Source organism: Panthera leo, chromosome A2 (assembly GCF_018350215.1).
Source record: "Panthera leo isolate Ple1 chromosome A2, P.leo_Ple1_pat1.1, whole genome shotgun sequence".
Classification (NCBI taxonomy): Eukaryota; Metazoa; Chordata; class Mammalia; order Carnivora; family Felidae; genus Panthera; species Panthera leo.
In genome coordinates, this window is record NC_056680.1 from 166,176,203 (window position 1) to 166,197,598 (window position 21,396).

General features: G+C 52.5%; 1 protein-coding gene across 1 annotated transcript; it reads left to right on the top strand.

The window, feature by feature from the left end:
- The first annotated feature begins 3,972 nt into the window (after positions 1–3,972).
- Positions 3,973–21,045, top strand: NOM1 (nucleolar protein with MIF4G domain 1). The gene is made up of 11 exons (XM_042927369.1): positions 3,973–5,133; positions 6,700–6,824; positions 8,048–8,243; positions 10,053–10,376; positions 12,351–12,461; positions 13,628–13,795; positions 14,485–14,606; positions 15,183–15,315; positions 15,833–15,964; positions 18,195–18,304; positions 18,580–21,045. Exons 1-11 carry the CDS (start codon positions 3,973–3,975, stop codon positions 18,752–18,754), a joined length of 2,757 nt encoding a protein of 918 aa, XP_042783303.1. The 3' UTR covers positions 18,755–21,045.
- The last annotated feature ends 351 nt before the right edge of the window (positions 21,046–21,396 follow it).

A 21,396-nucleotide genomic window follows, 5' to 3' on the forward strand; every position in this document is an offset into this window, starting at 1 on the left:
CATTTGACCTTGACCTTGCAGCCGAGGGCCTCTCTGCATGCTGACCTTTCACCTACCAGATGGCAAAGAGGAAACCCCAGAGGCGTCGGTGAAGGAGGCGGGGGGCACAGGTGCTCACACTCTCGGCTGCAGCACAGTCCGGCCCAGCTTTGGGGTTGCAAATTTGGCACTGTGAATTTTTAAATTTTTTTACATATTTATTTATTTTTGGCATACAGAGAGAGACAGAGCATGAGCAGGGGAGGGGCAGAGAGAGGGAGACACAGAATCCGAAGCAGGCTCCAGGCTCTGAGCCGTCAGCACAGAGCCCGACGCGGGGCTTGAACTCATGAACTGCGAGATCATGATCTGAGCCACCCAGGTGACCCATTTATCTGTGAATTTTTAAAACACGTGTGTATACTTTCTCTAAGCAATTTCTAGGATGACAATCTATGGAACGTGCACAGTCCTGCAGACACACACACACACACACACACACACACACACACACAATGTTCACTACAGCATTTTTAATAGTGCAAAAAATGTGTCCTTAACAGGAAGCAATCAAATATTCCTCATTAGCAGATTGGTTACAAAAATTATGCCCATCGAGCCACTGGAAAGAGTGGAGGATCCAGAATCGATACTCGGATGTTACCATGCCAAGAATCACCCTGGAGGCTGCTGAATGCAGATTCTGACTCAGTGGGTCTGGGAAGGGCTGTGGATGTTACTACATTCCTAACCCTCCAGTGATGCTGCCAGGCTCCAGGTCACCGATGTGGAGAGAAGCCTCAGCTGAATCATCTATTGCAGAACAAAACATCCCATTTTGGTAAAAAAACAAAAACAAAAACAAAAAAACATCATCATCATCATCATAATGCAAGTTGGTATATAAACTGAATATCCAGAAGGAAATGTATTTCTGGAAAGTAAAGCATAGGGTGGACCCCCCCCCTTCTACATCACATGTATAACTATAATGATTCCTTTTTTTACGGTGAGCATGAATTATTTTGCATCAGAGAAAAAAGGAATCCATAAATCGATGCACTGAAACAAAAAAGTTTGTAAGCCTAAGTGTTATGGACAGAATGTTTTCGTTCCCCCAAATCCTTGTGTTCAAGTCCTCACCCCCAGTGTGATGGTGTCCGGAGATGGGGCCTTGGGGAGGTGACCAGATCAGAAGGGTGGAGCCCCGTGGTGGGCTGAGTGCTTTTACAGAGGGGACCCCAGAGAGCTCTCTCACCTTCCCACCAAGTGAGGACACAGCGAGAAGAGGCCATCCGTGGAACAGGTTGGGGGGGTGTGGCGGCGTGTCACAAGACACCAAATGTGCCGGCACCCTGACCTTGGCCTTGCAGCCCCCAGAACTCTGAGAAATAAATCTCTGCTGTTTAAGCACCCCACCCCTACTCCCACCCCTGTCTGTGGTGTTCTGTTATACTCGCACTAAGACACAGAGCTAAAGGCTATGCTTTAAATTGTATATCATGTTCCTCGTGATAGATCATTCATGCTATTATTTTTAAAAAGCTGTCAGGCAAAGCCCCAACCCGCAATTTTTTTCCAGGCCGGGGGACAAGTGTCTGAGGCAACAGGCTTCTGTCTGCCCTTCAAGGCAACCAGCCTGGGTCAGTCCTGCCAGCAGTGGGGTGAGTCTCTCACAGTGCAAATCTGTCTGGGTCACACCCGAACAGTCTTGCCCACCCCTCCACCGGAAGCATTTCCCTGGTTTCCTTGTGCGCCCAGAATTAAAGTGAAATGCGGCGCAAGTTGCCACACCTTGCCCGCCTGGCCCCTGCCCACGTGGCCGGCTTGTAGTTTGCACACGCACCCCCACGTGCACACACCCGCACTCTGGTTCTGCTACTGGCCGGGTGCCCTCTGTTGCCCCAGCCCCTGTGTCATGAATGGACTGTTTTACATCCGCGTCGCTTGTCTTGGCAACGAGATGGTAAAGGCGCTTTTCTCCACCCCCAGCTGCTTTCACGAGGCAAACAACTCCCTCTCCACCAACTGCCCGAACGCCTGGCCAGTGGGGCGATGGCGGTTTGCGGGTTTGGAGACACCGAGCTCCTCCAAGTGAGAAGTCGTCGGAATAAGTGCGGAAGGCCTCCCTCGCTTTAGGATTTTAGGGTTGAAAACTACCCCCAAGATTTGCCTACATCCATCCCTCACGGAGTCTTAGAAGCCGTGGCCTCGGAGCAAAGCCGCCTCCACCAACAGGAAGGCAGAGCCAGCCAGGTGGCCTGGACGCTGCCAGCCCAGGGCTCAGAGTGATCCGTGAATGCCAGCCGATTAGGGAGGTCGCTGACATTTACTGAGCACTTACGATGTGCCACACCCCTGCTAAAGACTCTGCATGAGTGAATGAATTTAATTCATCCGGTTTCTGTCAAAACGGATTAGAAACAATTAGCAGCAGAGAAATGCCTGAACAAGAGAGAAGCGTGGACCCCAGGGCATAACAGCAGAAGCGAGAGCCCTGCAGAGACAGGAGGTGAGGACAGGTGGAGCCAAGCTTTCTCTCATCTCCCTCGCACGGCCTCGCACACGGCCAGGGCCCGGGAGGGGAGGCGCCCTGGAGGGCAGAGCTAGGCCGGCACCCCAGCACCTGCTCCAAAGCCCCAGAGCCCCAGGACCAGGGGGACTGCCCCCGGGAGGCCTGTCCTCCCCCGATGCTTCTCTCCCAGCACTTAGTGATGTGGACAGGCGGACAGAGCCTGGATCTCTCCACACTGGAGCTAGTTCGTCAGACACGGCCCCGACCTTCAGCCTCCGAACTACTCATTCCCAGAGCGTTCGTAGTCCCGGCAAACAAGCCCTCGCCGCAGCCCCAAATACAGATGAGAAAGGGGACAACTAGCAGCATGGGTCACAGAGTGAGGGTGTGATGAACCAAGAGCCTAGAGCCGCCTGGCAGGGCCACTGAGGGAGAACAAGAGAGGAACAGCATACGTTCTGCTACAAAACCAAAGAAAGCAGGTGTTTGCTTAAACCTCATTATTTTTATAATAGCCCCGTGGGATAGGCACGATCATCATCCCATTCTGCAGATAGAGAAACTGAGACTCACTCAGAGAAGCTGAGCTCAGTGAGGCTGAGCAAGGTCACGTAGCTAGGAAGCGTGAGGTCAGGATCTGAACCCAAGCCCCGGAGCCCCGGCTGTTGAACACTCTGAGTTTTGAACTTTTATTTGCTTGTCCCTGGTCCTTCCTGAAGTTTTTTTCTCTTCACCTTTAAGCCATGAGTACTGTTCTTCCCCTCTACTGCACTGTTTCCTACTATAAACCACCTAGTAACAAAGTACCACAAACTGGGCAGCTGAAAACAACGGAAACAGATAGGCTCATTCCTAAAGCTGGAAGTCGGAAATGGTGGTGTGGGTGGGGTTACTTCCTTCTGGGCTCCCAGAGAGAATCTGTTCCAGACCTCTCCCAGCTGCTGGCGGTGGCCGGCCAGGAGGAGCTCATGGCCCTCTCCCTGTGTGTGAGCCCGGAACCGGCTGGGAAATCCGGGAAGACCTCCTCTTACCTTTCCTTCGGCTGAAGTATGACTACCAATCAGTGCTATATTAGTTTCAGGCCTAACCTCCTCTTGATCACAGCTGCAAAGACCCTATTTCCAAATAAGCTCACCTTCCCAGTCTCTGGTAGACACGAATACTTTCATCCCAGGACACCGCTATTGAGAGAGAAATAATGGAACATCGCCCCATGAAATACCAGGCAACCCTAATAAATACGGAGGTGAGCCATTCCACTGTAGTGGAGGGATGGGAGGCCTGAGCTTGAGTGAAATAAGCGAGTGTCAGAATCATAAGCTTGGATACGTTTCCCCTGTAAAATGCCCACCGGAAACGACATTAACATTTTCCCTACGGATCTATGAAAGGCAAGCACGTCTGAAGAGTCGCGCCATCCAGACAACCACACTTAACTCCTGTGACATAGGCCGTAGGGTTTCATTCATTAAATGAGAATGTACTTGCGTGCTCAGCACACAGATTTTCCAGCATTTGCCGAGCAAGCGACGTTCCCTGCGCTGCCGCCCTCCCGCCAGCAGGGGACACCGCCCCGTCCGGCTCAGCGCCTGCTCTGCCCGGAAGTCCCGCCCCGGCCGGAAGTTGGAGTAGGAGCATCCAGGAAAATGGCGGCGTCCGCAAGTGCGGGCGTGACGGGCCGGCGTGGGCGAAGGGGGCGCGGGCAGCACGGACGCGGGGGGCGCCGCCGGCCGGGGGGCGGCACGGAGGGGGCCCTGAAGCGGCTGAAGCTAGCGGTGGAGGAGTTCGTGCAGGCGACCTCCGAGGGTGAGACCCCCGGCGGCCCGGCCGGGTCCCGGTTGGAGGGGCGCTTGCGCCGGGGCGGGAGGAAAAGCCGCAGGGAGCTGAGGAAGGAGAAGCGGCACCTGAAGAAGGCGCGCCGGCTGCAGAGGACTGCGGGCCCGGCGCAGGGCCCGGGCCCAGGCGGCGGGGGAGCGAGCGGCCTTCGGGCGGAGGGGGCGGAGGGGGAGGGTGGCCGGCTGTCCCCTCGTCGGGTCCCGGCGCCCCCGGACGAGCCGCGACCTCCCCCGGCCAAGGGCGCCCGGGCCCGCCCCGAGGCCAGGGGTCTTCCCGGGAGCACCAGACCCGCCACAGCCGCCGCCGCCCGGAAACGGGCCCTTCTGGCAGCCAACGAGGAGGAGGACCGGGAGATCCGGAAGCTGGAGCGGTGCCTCGGCTTGAACAAGCGCAGAAGGAAGGGCGACAGTGGCTCCGTGCCGCTTAGCTTTGCTCGCGATGGGCTCGACTACATCCTGGGAGCCCTGGGGTCTGGAAGAACTGGCGGCTCGTACGAGGGCAGTAGTGAGGAGGAGGAGGAGGTCGTCGGACAGACTGTCCCCGAAAGTGACTTAGAGAGCGACACCGAGGACGAAAGGGAGGAGGAGGGGGAGGAGGAGGGGGAGGAGGAGGAGGAGGAAGAAGAAGAAAAGAACAAGGTGGAAGCGGGAGCGCACAGTGAGCAGGACGACGTGGAAGACATTAAGCCAAAAAAAGCGGCAGAGGGGAGAGCAAAGTGGAAAAGGGACAAAAAGAGAGTCCGTTTTGCAGAAGAAACGAGTGAAAATTCCTCTGAGGACGCGGGCACAGACGCAACAGATCAGGTATCATGTGGACAAGCTAAATTCTCCGGAATTTTCCCCGAAATAACGCGTGGTGGCCAGAGTGGGACAGAAGTGACATATTGATCTATTGGTAGTTGCTGAGCCAAGTGTGGGTAAATCGGATTATTATGTCTATTATGTTTTTTAATTTCCATAATGAAGAGTTAAGGGAGAAAACCTTTCTGGAGACTTTTTATATCAGAAGCTTAATGGCCATTCCCACTGGTCGTCCTAAGATGATATCTTCAGCTTACTGCCTCAGTCTCTGAACCTGACTTTGAGTTCCCTCCCCCTGTGCTCTGTTCCCAGTGGGCCTCCGACGTTTTGGCGGGGCAGGGTGGGGGGGGGGGGGGATGTCTCTAGCATCCCTGACTCACCTCTGCCCTCCCTAGTCCTTTTCCTGTCCCGCTGCTTCCAGAGTGAATCTTTAAAACATAAAGCTGATCTACAGCACCCCCTTCCACAAAGTCCTATGTTGAAGATCAAGTTCGGAACCCAGCACCCAGCAGTTGCCTTGGGGGAGGGGGGCACCTCCGCGTGCACCTTGAAGGCAAGCATACGAGTGGAGTGCCTGCACTCTTCCCACGTGTCGCTGTCACAGCGTTCTGTGCCTAACTGAATGCATTTCTCCCTCCTGCCTGCAGGGCCTGTCTTCATCTTCCCAACGTGTCTGTCTGTCCACGCAGACTTCCCTGGGCGTCTTTCCCCATCTTACGTGTAGGAGCTAACACTCTCTCTCGTGTCTGTCCCCGGAACCTTAGCACCTGGCGCTCTGTGAGCAGTCTTTAACTGCTGTCGGTTCCTCTGTCAGGACTTGGTTTTTGGACTGTCCCTAACTGTTCTTTCACAGCCTGTTGAGGTATAATTGACACACTGTGAACCGATGGGTGTCTCAAGAGTAACAGTTTCTGTGTACATAAATGTGTTTTCTCCAACTAAGTTTGAGCTCCCTGACTGCAGGAATCATGCCTTACAAATGTTTGTCCCCTAAAGCCCTCACTTAGGTACCCAGAGAGTGTTGGTCAATGGTGATGATCTGTAACCTTCCCAGTTGATAATCTAGGAAATAGTGAGCAATGGATTGATTTTGATTTGGTCTTGTATACTTAGACACTAGTTTTGAACAAGTTTGAAGTTCTTTTCTTTTCTTTTTGAAGTTACTTTAGAACAGTCTCCCTCCAAAACCGGTGGTGCATTTAATTTCGGTGTTTGTATCCTGCTGTGCGGACCGTAAATTAAGCCCAAGCAGGTGTATGTAGACTGTGGAGCTCTGGCGGGCAGATGCCCGAGGGTCACGGCCGGTTCTGAAGAGTCACAGGGAAAAACAAGGGGACGAGATGTGCCGACACTTAACGTCAGTGGCGACACCACCAGGCTGGGGAGTGGGGGGCTCAGGGCTCCCCACGGCATGCAGTACGTTACTGATGGTGATTAAGCAGCAGTGGTCAGTGGGTCAGCCCCTGCCGCTCCGTGGGACTGTAATATGTAAACGTGAGCATAGAAGACAGAAAGGTGGAACTTGTTCGATGTAAAGTTTTTGTCATTTATTTCTGTCTTTTCAAGCAGAGTGTTTGCGAAAATGATGGAAAGTACGTCCCACCTCACGTGAGGCATGCTGAGGAGACAGTGAGTGGTCAGAAAAAGGAGGGACTGGAAAGACTGAAGAGACACGTCCAAGGTCTCATCAACAGGTAACCTGGCAACACTGTCACCCTGTGACATGAAAAGAGATCGTCTGTGTTCTGAGAATGTAGGAACTTTCCCAGCAATAACCCGTAAGCTGATCGACCACAGCAGCCCCTCTCGGTTCCTGTCTTAGTGCAGCCAGATCTGTGCCTTGGAAAGCAGGATGTCCGCCTTTTCTGTTTGGTACTTTGAACCCTTCAGACTCTGAAAGCCACGTGGTGGTTCTGAGAAGTCCCAGGACCGGGCCTGGCAGGACTGGGCCTCCCCCTGCACCGGCACTCCTGGTCCGGAATGCGGGCTTCAGTCCCCTTGCTCGTTACTCGTGGTTGAGAGTGTGTGTGTTCTCTGCCGGGTCTCACGCAGGGAGCTCCAGGTCCTGCCCACAGTGAAGGCGGGACCCTCCCGGCACCCCGCAGCTCTCATGCTAGCCTTTGTGGTCACACCCAGTCCTCCCTCTGCACTCACTGCTTTGTTTTATTTTGTTTTTAAGTTTCTTAGTTTATTTTGAGAGAGAGGGAAAGATTGAGCAGGGGAGGGGCAGAGAGAGAGGGAGACACAGAATCCCAAGCAGGCTCCATGCTGTCATGAGATCATGACCTGACCCGAAGTCAAGAGTTGGACACTTAACAGACTAAGCCACCCAGGAGCCCTCATTGCTTTGTTTTTAATTAAAAAAACAAAACACGGTTTCCATGGTAATTCTGGAATTCTACCATACGTGCCGTTTTAACGCTCGGGGGCAGCACAGGAATGGTGCATGATCCTCATGTACCTGTCCAGCCCTCCCCTCTGCCCAGGACACAGAGCAGCCTTTCCTCAGTGTAGGAGCGGAAATCGTTACGCTGGCCTCTGGCCCAAGGTGGAAACGGATTTCTTCCCAACAGTGCGTCCCCACGTGCTAAGTAAGGACAGCTCCCTGCCTGTGCCCGGGACGCTGGATCAGGGCAGCAGTGAAGCTCCCTCAGCATAGTGTCCGGGGTCTTCGAGTCCCATGTATGCTTCCTGCAGGCAGGAAGACAGTGGTTAGGTCATTGCGGGCTCCCAGAGGATCGTGTGCCGTGTGCAGATACACGTGTTACCGGGGCCACCCAAAAGCTATTTGTGGGTCAGACGGGCACGTGGATAGGGTGTGGAGTGGTACTGATGACTCTACTTTGTTTAAACGGACCTAGAAAGTAATTCCTGACGAGAAGCGTCATTGCCGCTCTGCCTTCACAACTGCCTGCAGGTTGAGCGAGCCGAGCGTGGCCTCCATAAGCGGGCAGCTGGAGGAACTGTACATGGCCCACAGCAGGAAGGACATGAACGACACTCTGACGGCCGTCCTCCTGAGCGCCTGTGCCCCGGGCGCGGCCATGCCAGGCAGGCTGGTGATGGAGCACGTGCTCCTGCTCAGCGTCCTTCACCACACGGTCGGCGTGGAGGTAGGGTCCCTCTCCCTGCGTGATGGCCGTGTCCGCAGGCGGCTCCGGAAGGCAGGTGCTGCTTTGTCGCCACTGCGTCGTCCGAACCGCGTTCCCAAATACTTGGTTTCGTGTCGGGTCCGTTCTGATGGCCCCCGTCGCCGTTAGTTTGCTCGGGCCTGGCGTCTCGGACTTGCCTCCATCGTGCTCCCCGCTCTAACAGAGACTTGCCCCAGATGCTCGGAGCACGGCGGTCCGTGTGGTCTATCTGCTCAGGTGTTCGTACTGGGCGCGAGGCCACCAGACTGGGAGTGACGGCGGGTTTGATGACGTGAGGAGACACGGGACGGGGCCAGGCTCGGAGCCCCCGGGGCCACCTGCGGGCAGCCCGCAGGCGCGTCCTTGCCCCTGGCCCTCTGCCTTAGCCTCAGGGAGGCCGTGCGGTGACCGCTCCCGTTCTGAGAAGTCCTCTTGGGTCACCCCCTATGGTAAAGCCACAACCTTCCCAGGCAGCATTCCGTTTCCCACCTACTTAGAGAATCACCTACCAGAAGTAATCGTTTGTGTTGTAAGGGCCGTCCTCACATAAGACGCCGTGAGTCCCTTCTCTTCACGGTGAAGTGTGCTGGACTCCCTGGACGCCACTCCCGAGTGCCCTGTGGTGCCCCCGGGGCTTTTCTAGTGTGCCCCAGGCCTCCCGGGGTCACACCGGTGCCCTTCGTAACCGGAAGGATTTAACGCAGACGGTAAGTGGAGTTGCGGTAACAGCCGTAGACCCCGAGCAGCCACAGCATGTAGGACCCCCTGGGTCGGACGACATGAGGCGATGGGTCCCACGTGTCATTGAGACCCCCACGCACGGTATGGAGGACACCTGGAATGGCTCGTCCCCGGGGAGTCGTCACGAGGCTTAGTGGACAGTGTCCGCTTCTGCCAGAGGTTGACCAGCTGTCCGGACTGGGGCCGTTAGCTTTTCTTCCAGTTCTTGAGAAGGACCTCCTCGCAGGAATTCGTGGGAGAAGAGTCTGTCACAGACCCCCTGCTGCCAGTTACTGAAAGTAAAAGTCAGGCCTGTGCAGATTTGCTTTAAAATCTCCAAATCAGGAGCGCCTGGGTGGCTCAGTCGGTTGAGCATCCGAAGTCGTGATCTTATGGTTCATGAGTTCGAACCTCACATCGGGCTCTGTGTGGACAGCTCGGAGCCTGGAGCCTGCTTCAGAATCTATGTCGCCCTCTCCTGCTCTTGCTCTCTCAAAAATAAATAAACATTAAAAAAATTTTTTTTACATCTCTAAGTCAGAATTAAGGCATATTCTTAAGTAACTTTAGTCACATGAATGTTACTCATATTATAGTAAAGTTATATTTTATTCTGAAGATATTAACTGGAATCTAAAATTTTGACAAATGTTGATATTATTCTGTTCGTGTGATTGAAGACATACTTAAATATGTTTTATGCCTGAATTTTTCTTGATGTCTGCAGAATTCTACTTTCTGTCTTGGGTTATATTTGAACGTGATGTAGCATTCACCATGGGGTGCCCTTCGGGGTCACCGTCACCGTCCCAGGCTGTCCTCCCTCGGCTGCTGTGTGGACACACCTCCCCACGGGCTCTGTGTCCCTGCTTCTCTTGCCCCCTCCAGCCTTAGCTGGAGCCGAGCTCAAGCTGCATTAGAGTCTGTAACTTAGTAGCTGTATATTTTCTGTGTTAATTTAAAAAGCACTAGACGTTTAAGTTCATTGCAAGAGGAAGAAGGATCCCTGAGAAGAGCTTGCCAACATTGATTTTTGCATGTTTGCAGTGATATTTTTTCTGCTTTGTCCAGGTCGGTGCTCACTTTTTGGAGGCCGTGGTGAGGAGGTTTGACACCATCTACAAGAACGGAGGCGAAGACAGAGAGTGTGAGAACCTGTTCACTGTCATCGCCCACTTGTATAACTTCCACGTGGTGCAGTCTCTCCTTGTCTTTGACATTTTGAAAAAACTTATTGGAACTTTCACAGAAAAAGATATTGAACTGATCCTGTTAATGCTGAAAAACGTGGGCTTTTCATTGAGAAAAGATGATGCTTTGTCGCTTAAGGAACTAATCCTGGAGGCCCAGGCCAAAGCCAGCGAGGCAGGTGGCAAGTTCCGGGACCAGACGAGGGTACGAGTGCGTCACCTGGCCTGCTTCCTAAGTGCCTAACTGCTCACACTGACCAGAGCTTAAAATCAAGTATTTTGGGTAAAATTGCTTTTAATTTCTTCGCGATCCCCGTTGTCTTCTGCCCCATCGGGTTTTGTGGTTTATCTTCAGTAGGTGAATGGACTTTTTTCCTGGTAAGAACTCAGGTATTTTGTGAATTTCAGAATCGGCTTATTTAACATTTACCCACTGAGAAAACGTTTCCTGAGGAAGGCCATGTGGCTGGGGCTCAGGTGTCAGCCCTTGTGGACTTGGGTAGAGAGAAGGGATCGATGGGAGCATTCCTGAGGGCGGGGCAGGAGGAAAGGGCTGAGGCTGGCCTCCGGAGGCTCGTAAACCTTTCGGGGACTTGGGATTTTATCCTAGAGGCACCTGAAGGGTTCCGAGTGTGCTAATGCCGCTTTCACTACCCCGTAGAAAAGGGGGAGGTGGGGCGCCTGGGGGGCTCAGTCGGTTGAGCGTCCGACTTCGGCTGAGGTCACAATCTGATGGTCTGTGAGCTCGAGCCCCGTGTCGGGCTCTGTGCTGACACCTCAGCCTGGCGTCTGCTTCAGATTCTGTGTCTTCCTCTCTCTCTGCCCCTCCCCTGCTTGTGCTCCGTCTCTCAAAAATAAAAAAATGTAAAGAAAAGGGGGAGGTGGTCAGGGCAGGGAGACACCACTGCAGGGTCCGGTGGGGAGCGGCAGCACGGTCACAGCAGATGTGGGTTTAGGGGTTAGAAGTGGGTTGGAGGGGGAAGGCGAGTGTGAAGGAAAGGAAGGGCCGGGGTCACCGCCAGTGGACAGCAGGACAGTAGGAGAGGAGACAGGCGCAGGAGGGAAGGCTGGCCCACTTTGGGAGTCCTGAATGAAAGTGCTGGGTCAGCTACGAAGAGGTGCTGGCATCTGCTGGGCAGCGGACAGAGCCTGATGGTTTCAGAGGACCAGCATCCAGCGGGGCTGTTGAGGGAGGAGCGTGAGGAATCTCATCGGCCGGGTCCCAGTGTCCCCAGGAAGCGCTTGTCCCTGGGTTGAACGCTCAGAGGTCAAGTTTAAGACAAAAGTCGCTGCAGGCGGGAAGTAGGCTCTGGGGCCTGGGGCTGGCGGGGGATGGGGAGTGCTCATATGGGTTTGGAGCTTCTTTCTGGGGGTGATAAATATGTCCTGACATTGATCAGGTTAGCTGCACTCCCCCGAATGTGCTCATACGGTTTTATGGGGATGAGTTTTATGGTGTGTGAGTTACTCTCTCGATCAAAAGGTAGTATCGGGGGAAATCTCAGAGAAAGTTACGTGAAAAACTTTTTTACTCTTGCAACTTTTCTCTAATTATGACATTATTTCCGATTTAAAAGTTAGAAAAAGAAAAAGACCAGGAATGGGGAAGACGTTAAAATGTAATGGAGAGAGAATAGCTAAGACTGTGGGGTTGGGAGGTGCAGGGGGCAGGTCAGAGGCGGTGGGGGTGGAGGAGAGAACGTGAGACCTTAGGGGGGTGGTCGGGTCCCAGAGGACGTCGGGTATTAAAACACATAGTCCTGGGACGCCTGGGTGGCTCAGTCGGTTAAGCGTCTGACTTTGCCTCGGGTCATGATCTCACGGTTGGTGGGTTCGAGCCCCATGTTGGGCTCTGTGCTAACAGCTCAGAGCCTGGAGCCTGCCTTAGATTCTGTGTCTCCTTCTCTCTCTTCTCCTCCCCCCCCCCCCCCCCCCCCCCGCCCTTGTGCGCGCGCTCTCTTTCTCTCTCCTTCAAAAATAAACATTTAAAAAAAAAAAAAAAGGAAAACAACAAGAAAAAAACTTGTAGTCCTGAGCAGGAGGGTCAGGTTAGTGGAGACCGTCTACCTGAGGACCAGGCTGGTTCACCGTCCACGGTGTGCACGGCTGGGTTAGTTCTTTCCATCTCGGGTTTGCACTGTACGAAACGACGCTTTTGTTTTCGTTTTTTTCCTTAAAGGTTCGGTTTATGCTGGAGACCATGCTGGCGCTGAAGAACAATGACCTGCGCAAGATCCCCGGCTACGATCCTGAGCCTGTGGAGAAGCTGAGGAAATTACAACGAGCTCTGGTGAGGCCCTTTGACTTCTTGCTTGTTCAGAGCTCCTGTGCCTGCCTGAACTCCTCGTGGAACCTGGGCGGTAGTTGGGGCTGTTAGGTGCCACATCCGGTTAGTAAGAGTTCAGGATCCTGGAAGGAAGCTTCGTGTTTCTGTGGTGAGACCCTCTGAGTGGTCTGTGTGCCGAGGCGTCCCTGTGACTTCAGCGTCCCAGACACTTAGCCTGTGGTGCTCGACTCGGCTGCGCGATAGAATTCTCTGATCGCTTTGAAAGAGGGCTCGGGCCCCGGTCCCACCCAGACCAGTGAGGTCACACCATGGGGGTGGGAGTTGGCTGTTGAAGCTCCCTAAGTTCTCCAGACGTGGGGCCACAGCTGAGACCCACTGACCTCCCCCGCCAGCCAGGGGGTGCTTCGGCCCCGACTCTGGGCAGGTCCAGAATCACTGACTCGCAGACCCTAGGCGCAGAGCGGTTCTCACCGCCAGCTCCGTGCATCTGTCCTTGGGACCTGAGTGCAAGCGTCTTCCTGGCGTGATAACTCTCCAAACGGGGCAGTGTGAGAGTTCACGTCTCACTTTGGCATCATTCCAAACTGGTCAACTATCCCATTGGTCGATGACCCATCACAATATTCACGAACCAGGGGCACCTGGTGGCTTAGTCAGTTGAACGTCTGACTTCGGTTCATGTCACGATCTCACGGTCCGTGAGTTTGAGCCCCACGTCAGGCTCACTGCTGACAGCTTGGAGCCTGGAGCCCGTTTCAGATTCTGTGTCTCCCTCTCTCTCTGCCTGTCTCTCCACCCCCCCCCACCCCCCCCCCCCCCCCCCCCGCCAAGAATAAATAAACATTAAAAAAAAAAAAAAAGAATTGGGCGCCTGGGTGGCTCAGTTGGTTAACTGTCTGACTTCGGCTCAGGTCATGATCTCGCGGTCTGTGAGTTCGAGCCCCGCGTCGGGCTCTGTGCTGACAGCTCGGAGCCTGGAGCCTGCTTTGGATCCTGTGTCTCCCTTTCTCTCTGTCCCTCCCCCGCTCACACTATCTCTATCAGAAATAAACATAAAAAAAAACAGTACAAATCAGAAATCCCCTTATCAACAACAGGAAAAGCCAAGGGTGATGGAAGTACAGACTGAACCAGCTGAAGTGTTTCACAAGCTCCTTCTCTTCACTCAGGTGCGCGGCACCGGCTCAGGCACGGAAACCCAGCTCCGCGTCTCCTGGGACGGCATCCTGAACGCAGAGCAGACCGGGCGCTGGTGGATTGTGGGGTCCGCGTGGAGCGGGGCCCCTATGATTGACAACAGCCAGCAGAAGGTCACAGAGAAGCGGCCCACGGGGACGGTACGAGACCCCTGGGTTCGTTCAGAAACCTTACAGAAACTGTTACCGTGTGCTGATAGAATTTAACTCCGTTTCTGTTGTTTCTCAAGTCCCTGAATACGTTACGTTAAGGACTCAAAAGTTGAATGAGGGAAGCACAAAGGCCGAACGTTCACGTTGCAGATACCAGACTTGAGATGCAGGCAGGGGTTTCCCGGGAGAGGTGGCTACCGGTCCGTTAAGCTTGCATTTCAGCGGGTCGGAAATCTCCATTTTCTTTGTATTTTATCATTAACTAAAGTTCACGTGTTACTCAGATTTCCTTCACTTTCCCCTAACACCCTTTTTTGTCCCAGGATCCCATGTCCTCCTTCATTGTCCTGGCTCTTCTGGCTGCGGCCACTTCTGTCTAATTTATGTCGTTATTGTCTAGACTGACAGATGGGGGTGCTCTGAGAAGTCCCCCAAATCAGGCAGTTTTTCTCCTCCTGTGGCCCTCTATGTCTCCTGCTGCCGTTCTCTCTTTGTGGGGCTCACCCAGGGATAAAGATTTGGCACTCACATACATATTTACATATAACTCACAGTTAATCCTCTGTAAAGTCACAAAGATGTACATGTTATCTTTTAGAAACTTAGTAAAGACAGTGAATGAAATTCGCTTTTGCTTAAAACATGTGTGGTCTGTGTCTCAATTACCCCTCTTTCAGGTGAGCGGGAAGATACTGGAACTCGCCAGGAAGCAGAGAATGAACACCGATGTCAGGAGAAACATATTCTGCACAATAATGACAAGTGAAGATTTTTTGGACGCGTTTGAAAAGCTTCTGAAGTGAGTGTGTGTGTGGACACTTGGACGTACAGTTTGCTGAGATGCTGTGGAAGGAAGCCGCACACTTGAGGTCTACGTCACGGGGTTGAGGGGTCAGAACAGATGCGCTCGGGGCAGCCGGGCCGTCCCGTTCCTCCCCTGCCTGGCTCCAGGGGTCGCTGGCCGCCAGTGGTTCCAGAGTGGAACACGTCCGATATATTTTGATTAAAAGTGTCGGGTGACTAACTGATTATTCTCAGTGACTGTTGGTTGTCGTAAATCGCTTAGAATCTTCCTATCGAGGTTTTTCTGATTTTTTCTAAATTAAAAACATCCTGGTGTAGTTTCTGTAATTGGTTGTGGTAAGACTCTTCAAGTGTCTGTGAACCCTTACAAAACCCTTCTCAGGAGACGTGATAGGAGTTAACTTTCCTTTATTTGCTTCACACGGAATGGAACTCCCGGGTGCAAGGACAGGCCTGTCCGTGGCACCTGTCCTGTGACTCGCGCCTCCTCTCCTCAGCTCTCCTTTACCCAAACTGCCCGGCAGGCTGCGCTCCTCTACGCTTTCTTACTCATCACCGCGTCTGTTCGCAGGCTTGGGCTCAAGGACCAACAGGAGAGGGAGATCGTTCACGTTCTCATGGATTGCTGCCTTCAGGAGAAAAGCTACAACCCCTTCTATGCGTTCCTGGCCGGCAAGTTCTGTGAACACGAGAGAAGGTTCCAGGTAACTCCGTCAGCAGGCCGCCCGTAACCTCTGCTCCGCTCTGTCTTCCTGGACCTGGACCTTCTGTGTGGCTCAGCCCAGTGGGCACAAGTGCCCTGAGTCAGGGCCCAGCTGGGGCCACAGGGTATGCAGGGAACCGGTCCCACGGCCAGGCCCCTCTGGGGCAGAGCCAGGGGACATGGCTGAGGCAGAGTGATGGGGAAACGATTGTCGTGCTGCCTTTTCCTGCCACAGATGAGGGCGTCTGGCGGCCCACGTCTCTGGGGAGGGCCTCCTGGATGCTGCACTGCACCGGCCTTTTTTCCTCCTTCTAACGTTTCTGCCGATTTGAGGGAAAACGCTGTGCAAACCATGTGTGGGACAGGAGGGCGTGTCGCTCCTGGCTTGTCCCGACTCACCTTGTAAGATACTGCAGACACATGAGTGGTAGAGCGCCTTCGAGTCCATTCTAGCGACTTATACTAACAGTTTCTTGCATTTGACTTTGTTCTTTTTTTTTTTTTTTTCAATCAATCAGATGACTTTCCAGTTCAGCATATGGGATAAATTCCGGGACCTAGAAAACTTGCCAGCCACTAATGTCTCTAATTTGGTTCACCTGGTAGCCCACTTGTTGAAGACAAAGTCACTTCCACTTTCCATTTTAAAGGTTTGTATCACGTGCGGAATTGCTGAAAGCAGTGAAAGTAGTAACAATTGCTTTTGTTTGGTACCTCAAGAAAATGTGTCTCCTTAGATTCTGACTTAGCTGAAACATGTTTAGTTTCATTTATTTTGAGAGAGAGTGCATGTGTGCAAGCTGGGGAGGGGCAGAGAGAGAGGGAGAGAGAGAGATGGAGAATCCCAAGCAGGCTCCACGCCGTCAGCACAGAGCCCAATGCAGGGCCCAGTCCCACAACCGTGAGATCATGACCTGAGCCAAAATCAAGAGTCGGGTGCTTAACCAGCTGAGCCACCGAGGCGCCCCAGTTTGTTCCATTTTTTTTTAATTTTTTTTTTTAATTTTTTTTTTTTTTTTATTTTTTTATTTTTGGGACAGAGAGAGACAGAGCATGAACGGGGAAGGGGCAGAGAGAGAGGGAGACACAGAATCGGAAACAGGCTCCAGGCTCCGAGCCATCAGCCCAGAGCCTGACGCGGGGCTCGAACTCACGGACCGCGAGATCGTGACCTGGCTGAAGTCGGACGCTTAACCGACTGCGCCACCCAGGCGCCCCTCCATTTTTTTTTTAATGTTTATTCTGGGGGGAGAGAGCATGAGCAGGGGAGGGCCAGAAAGAGAGGGAGAGAATCCCAAGCAGGTTCCACACCAGCAGCACGGAGCCAGATGCGGAGCTCAGAGTCACAAACTGTGAGATCAAGACCTGAGCTAAAATCAGGAGTTGGACGTTCACCCGACTCAGTCCCCGCCCCCGGCAGCCCTGAGAAGTGTGTTTATAACACCATAGCGCTGTGAGGAGTAGCCGGAGTCGCTCGCGGTGTGAGTGCACTCGGTAGAGGAAGGCACTGTTACGGTTTTGCTCATCTCAGAGAATCTTGTCTGGAGTTTGGGTTCCCGCGCAGGCCGTAAAGATACAGCCGCACTGGCTGCTGTCGAGTCAGGAGGAGGACGGGGCGGCAGGGAGCTGGCGGGCTGCCGTGCGGGGCTTCCGCTTCTTCTCCCTTTGCGACGGACAGACGGCGTCTCTTAAAGCGGAGGGCGCCCCAGCCCTGCCCTGCTTCTGGGTCACGTCCGAGCCAGTGACGTGCAGGTCCCCGATGTCTAGAGTGGACAGGGGAACCGAGAGAGGACGTGGAGTTTGAGGTGGCTACCGGGCCTGGGCATCCTAGAAACGTGGACAGTGAGGGAGCCTGAGGGCCAGAGAGGGTGTTCGTGGCCTGGACTCGTGCCTCCTGCTCCCTGACCCGCAGACAGACGGCCGCTGCGGTTTCCTGGTTGTGCTTACGTGTCCATACACCAGGGCACCGAGGCAGGTCGACTGTGTCTCTTTCGGGTGTGGGATTAGGTTTAGGCCACCGTACTGAAAACCAGGCACGGAGCCTTCTACCATATTCCGAAAATGGGAATACTGTGAAGTGTGGCGGGGACGTGCCTTCTCGTTGCTGGATAGACCTTGCTTTCGGTTTGCTCGAGTTTTGAGCTCAGAATGGAGTAGGGTACGATGTTTCCCTGGATTCAGTGGAACCTAGAGATGTCCTTGAAGCTTGTCCCGGGGTCCTCCCCTAGCCCCGTTCGCTGGGACCTCTCCGGTTCTCAGGTGTGCTGTTGAACTCTCACTGGGCCTGTGTATCTGCGGGTGTCACGTAATGTCATCTCACGTACCGAGTCCTGCACGTGAACAGTACTGTCCTGTCCCCGTGCTGAGTATCCTTTTACAGTTCTTTGTGGTTAAGTCAGCATGAGTTTGAAACTCACGTTTCATACACGTTTATACCTGTAATTCTGTTCTCTGATTTCCTTCTGCGCAGTTTTCTGTCGTGTAAGTGTAGCGAAAGTTATGTCTATTTCTCAGGGAGTATGTATACGTATATGTGAGCGATTCTCCCCAGACCTAAACTTTGTATGTATGGTTTTAATTTGGGTGTGGTTTCTTTAAGGCAGGGAGATAAGTATGCTTCAGTTCTCGAATTCCTGATTCATAACTTTTGCGCCCATATAAACCCCCAGCGGCATGTTGCACTCGACAAGGGCGTGCAGGCTCCTGCCCTCAGTACGTAACAGGCCCGCGACCCCACCCTTGCTAACAGCTCTTCGTCTTATAAAACTGGAAGTAGGTTACTTACAGGCGGCAGGTAATTTTTTACTCTAATTATGTTTGGACATCATTGAAAGAAATGGACTAAATGCAATTTTTTCTCTCTGTCCTGACTCCTGTTAGGTAGTTGAATTCAGCGAATTGGATAAACCCAGAGTCCGCTTTTTACGAAAAGTGTTATATATGCTGTTAATGGAAACCGAAGTTGAAGACCTGGCTTCAATTTTTGCAAGGTGTGTGCCAGCTTGTTCTGTTCCAACACACTGCGTAATAAATTATTTTCCGTTTTAGCCTTCAGCTCACATCTTACACGTTAGATTTGGGGAACACGATACCTGCCAGAGGCAAACTAATAACCTCTGACATGTAGAATAGGTTGTTAAGCTCTTACCTGAGAGTTCTGTTCTTTAAAAGCAGTTAGGTTGTGTCTCCCGACGGGAGATCCCAGAGCTGTGGTCTGGGAGCGGCCAGCTCATCGCTGACACACATTTCTCCGACTCCTTTCCAGAGTGGCTGACAGCCCGAAGCTGGGCACGTTGAGAGAAGGTCTGAAACTCTTCATCAGTCACTTCCTGGTGAAGAGCGTGCAGACGCACGCAAGTGCGGAGGAAGCCAGCGTGCTGAGAGAGAGGGCCGACCTCTCCACAAAGAGTTTGCAAGGCCAGGCTTCCCTGAGGATGTAGCCTGCCAGAGGACGGCAAGTGAGTGGTCATTTGTCTGAAATGTCCCTTTTAAACCCAAAAGGCTCGTTACTCCACTGACCGTGTGTAAAAAGCCTGGTGGAGATATGCCACGGTCTGTCGTATTTAGTATACTGCATTTTAGCTAATTTTTTAACTTAAGGTTATATTGTACTTACGTTTTCACCCATTTTCACGTATCTGTATATACAGTGGAGTTGGGAGAAGACGGAGGGAAGAACAGACAGACCCCGGACTTGTTCTCCGAGCCGCAAGACCGGGTCGGGTATGGGTGTGCAGGCACGGGGGTGATGGTCTCTTTTAATAGACAAAGTAGGCCACTAGGGGGTGCAGTTACAAAGAAGTTGATGCGTGTTTTTATCTTCTTTATATATTGGTTAAAAGTTCGAAAACCATCAGTTAAGTGTGGTACCTGATATCTGTATCAAGTGTTGGGAATGCAGATGTTTTGGAAAAGCAGCAGGTGACGTAAGCCTTGCAAATATCCGCATGAGATGATGTGTGTGGAGCTTCCCGCCAGCACTTGCCTAAAATTGTGACATGGTAAAGGACGCTCTTCCTGTTTGTGTCTGTCACTTCTACTCATCAACTCCAGATGGCAAAGCACTTTGCTAAACAGCCTTGACGTCACCAGATAGTGGACACCTAAGGGGTGTGGGGTGTGGCTTTCGAGCCTGGTTCTAGGAGGGACGCTGTGTGATGAGTGAACGTTTCTGCAGAAAAGACACCCCCGCTCACACGGCAAACTCCGGCCGATCCTCTGAAGAAGTGAGTGTCCTCGGAGGGCAAGTGTCTGTCGTTTCTCCAGCTCCTAGGATCTGCTCCACTGTCTCAAATGCTGCAAACTTGACTTACACGTCACCTTCAGTTGTTGAAAAGTCACCAAAACGTGTGTATAGACGAGTGTTTTATGTGCCATAAACCCACGTACCCCAGCAGTGCGCTGTCCTTCAGCGTGGTCCCCGTGGGAGGCTGCACCGGCCGAGCGAGGCCACTCCTGTGCAAACCCCCCTTTTGTCACAGACTTTCACACATCGTCTCCACGTGACCCGACAGCAGTTCGTGTCTGGAAGTCACCGCGCGAAGTCCCACGTGTCTCCGTGTGTCTCCGTGCGCGTCCCTAAACTAACGGTTTCAGTTTTGAGATGCGCAGGGAACGCGGGAGACTTGGTGCTCTGGCCTCTCTCGTGCTTGTCAGCCCCACAGTCAGCAGCCGCCCCGCAGCCCCGTGTCTCGCAGCCGGTTCTGAACCTGCACGACAAAGAAGCCTGTGTTAGGAGCGCGCTGAGAGCCTCCACTCTACCGAGGGGCTCTTTCACAGAACGTCTGCTGGGCGGTGGCCAGGCTGGACAAGGTCCGTTCCGCTCACGCCACCTGTCTGCGCACAGTGACCTGCGTCCAGAGGTCTTGCTCCGAAGAGAAATGTGCCCGTCGAACTAAACTGTGTGCTTAACGCACAGTCGATCTGCGTTCGGTGCCCGCTCCTGCCTCCCCGAGGAGCCCGTAACTGACCTGAGGCCATTCTCCGTGGGGGCAGCTGCCAAGATTGAGAGAAGCTTCTCTGCAACAGAACGGTCCCCCCTCATCCATGACACGCGCCCCAGACCTCGGAGGTGTGGGTGAGCCCAAGCTGATGTTGCGTAGAAGATGAACTTGTGCAGGTTGAATCCCACTTTTATATTGTCTTTTATTGTTAAAACAGTAAGAATGTCTCTTTTCCATGGAATATATTTATGACTTAATCCCCCATGTCTGAGTTGTTGAATTTGTACTGTGGCAGATTATCCATAAATCTGTCCTTTTTAAGTATAAACGCCTTTTTTAACAAAATATGGGTTGTCACGTGTCAGTATGCTTTAAGTAAATGATTGTGTCTTGACCAAAAGCTGTGAATTCAAATTTGCTTTAAATGTATAGGTCTTTTAAATGTAGTACAACAATCTGCCTTTGAAAAGAATGCAGCCAGTGCTGAGTGTGTGAATTCTTGGACTTCTGGTGATGCAGTTTGAGAACTGCTATTGTATTGATGGAATTTATGAAAAGAAGCTGTCTTTAGGGAGTTTTGTCTTTTTTTTTTTTTTTTTTTCTTTTTCTTTGTAAACGATCTCTACATCCAGCCTGAGGCTTGAACTCACAACCCCGCAATCAAGGGTTGGTTGCCTGTTCCACGGACGGAGTCGGCCAGGCGCCTGCACGGGATTTCATCTTCAAAGTAGAGACATAAGGAACAAACTTTTTAACGTATTAAAATGTGTAAATAAAAATATTTTTTGTATTTAGACTGCTTGTGAAGGTTTACTTTGAAAGAAGAGGTCTGTTGGTATACTAAGGTCTGCACCTTATCTTTCCATTTTTAGGAAATCTACTTAGCATATGGTTTAGACTCCGCCTGAAAAAAACATGTGTCTGCCTCCCTCTGAGCCCAAAGACCGAGATAAGGCAAATGAGGCAAGATGTTAACCATTAGTGGATCTGGGTGAAGTTTATACAGACCAACTATTACATTCTTGCAACTGCTCCATAAGGTTTAAATTGTTTTAAAACAGAATTTTGATACGGCGTTCATAATGCAGATCTCATCCTTCAAAGTTCTAAAATACCCTGGTGTTTTTTTTCACAAAATT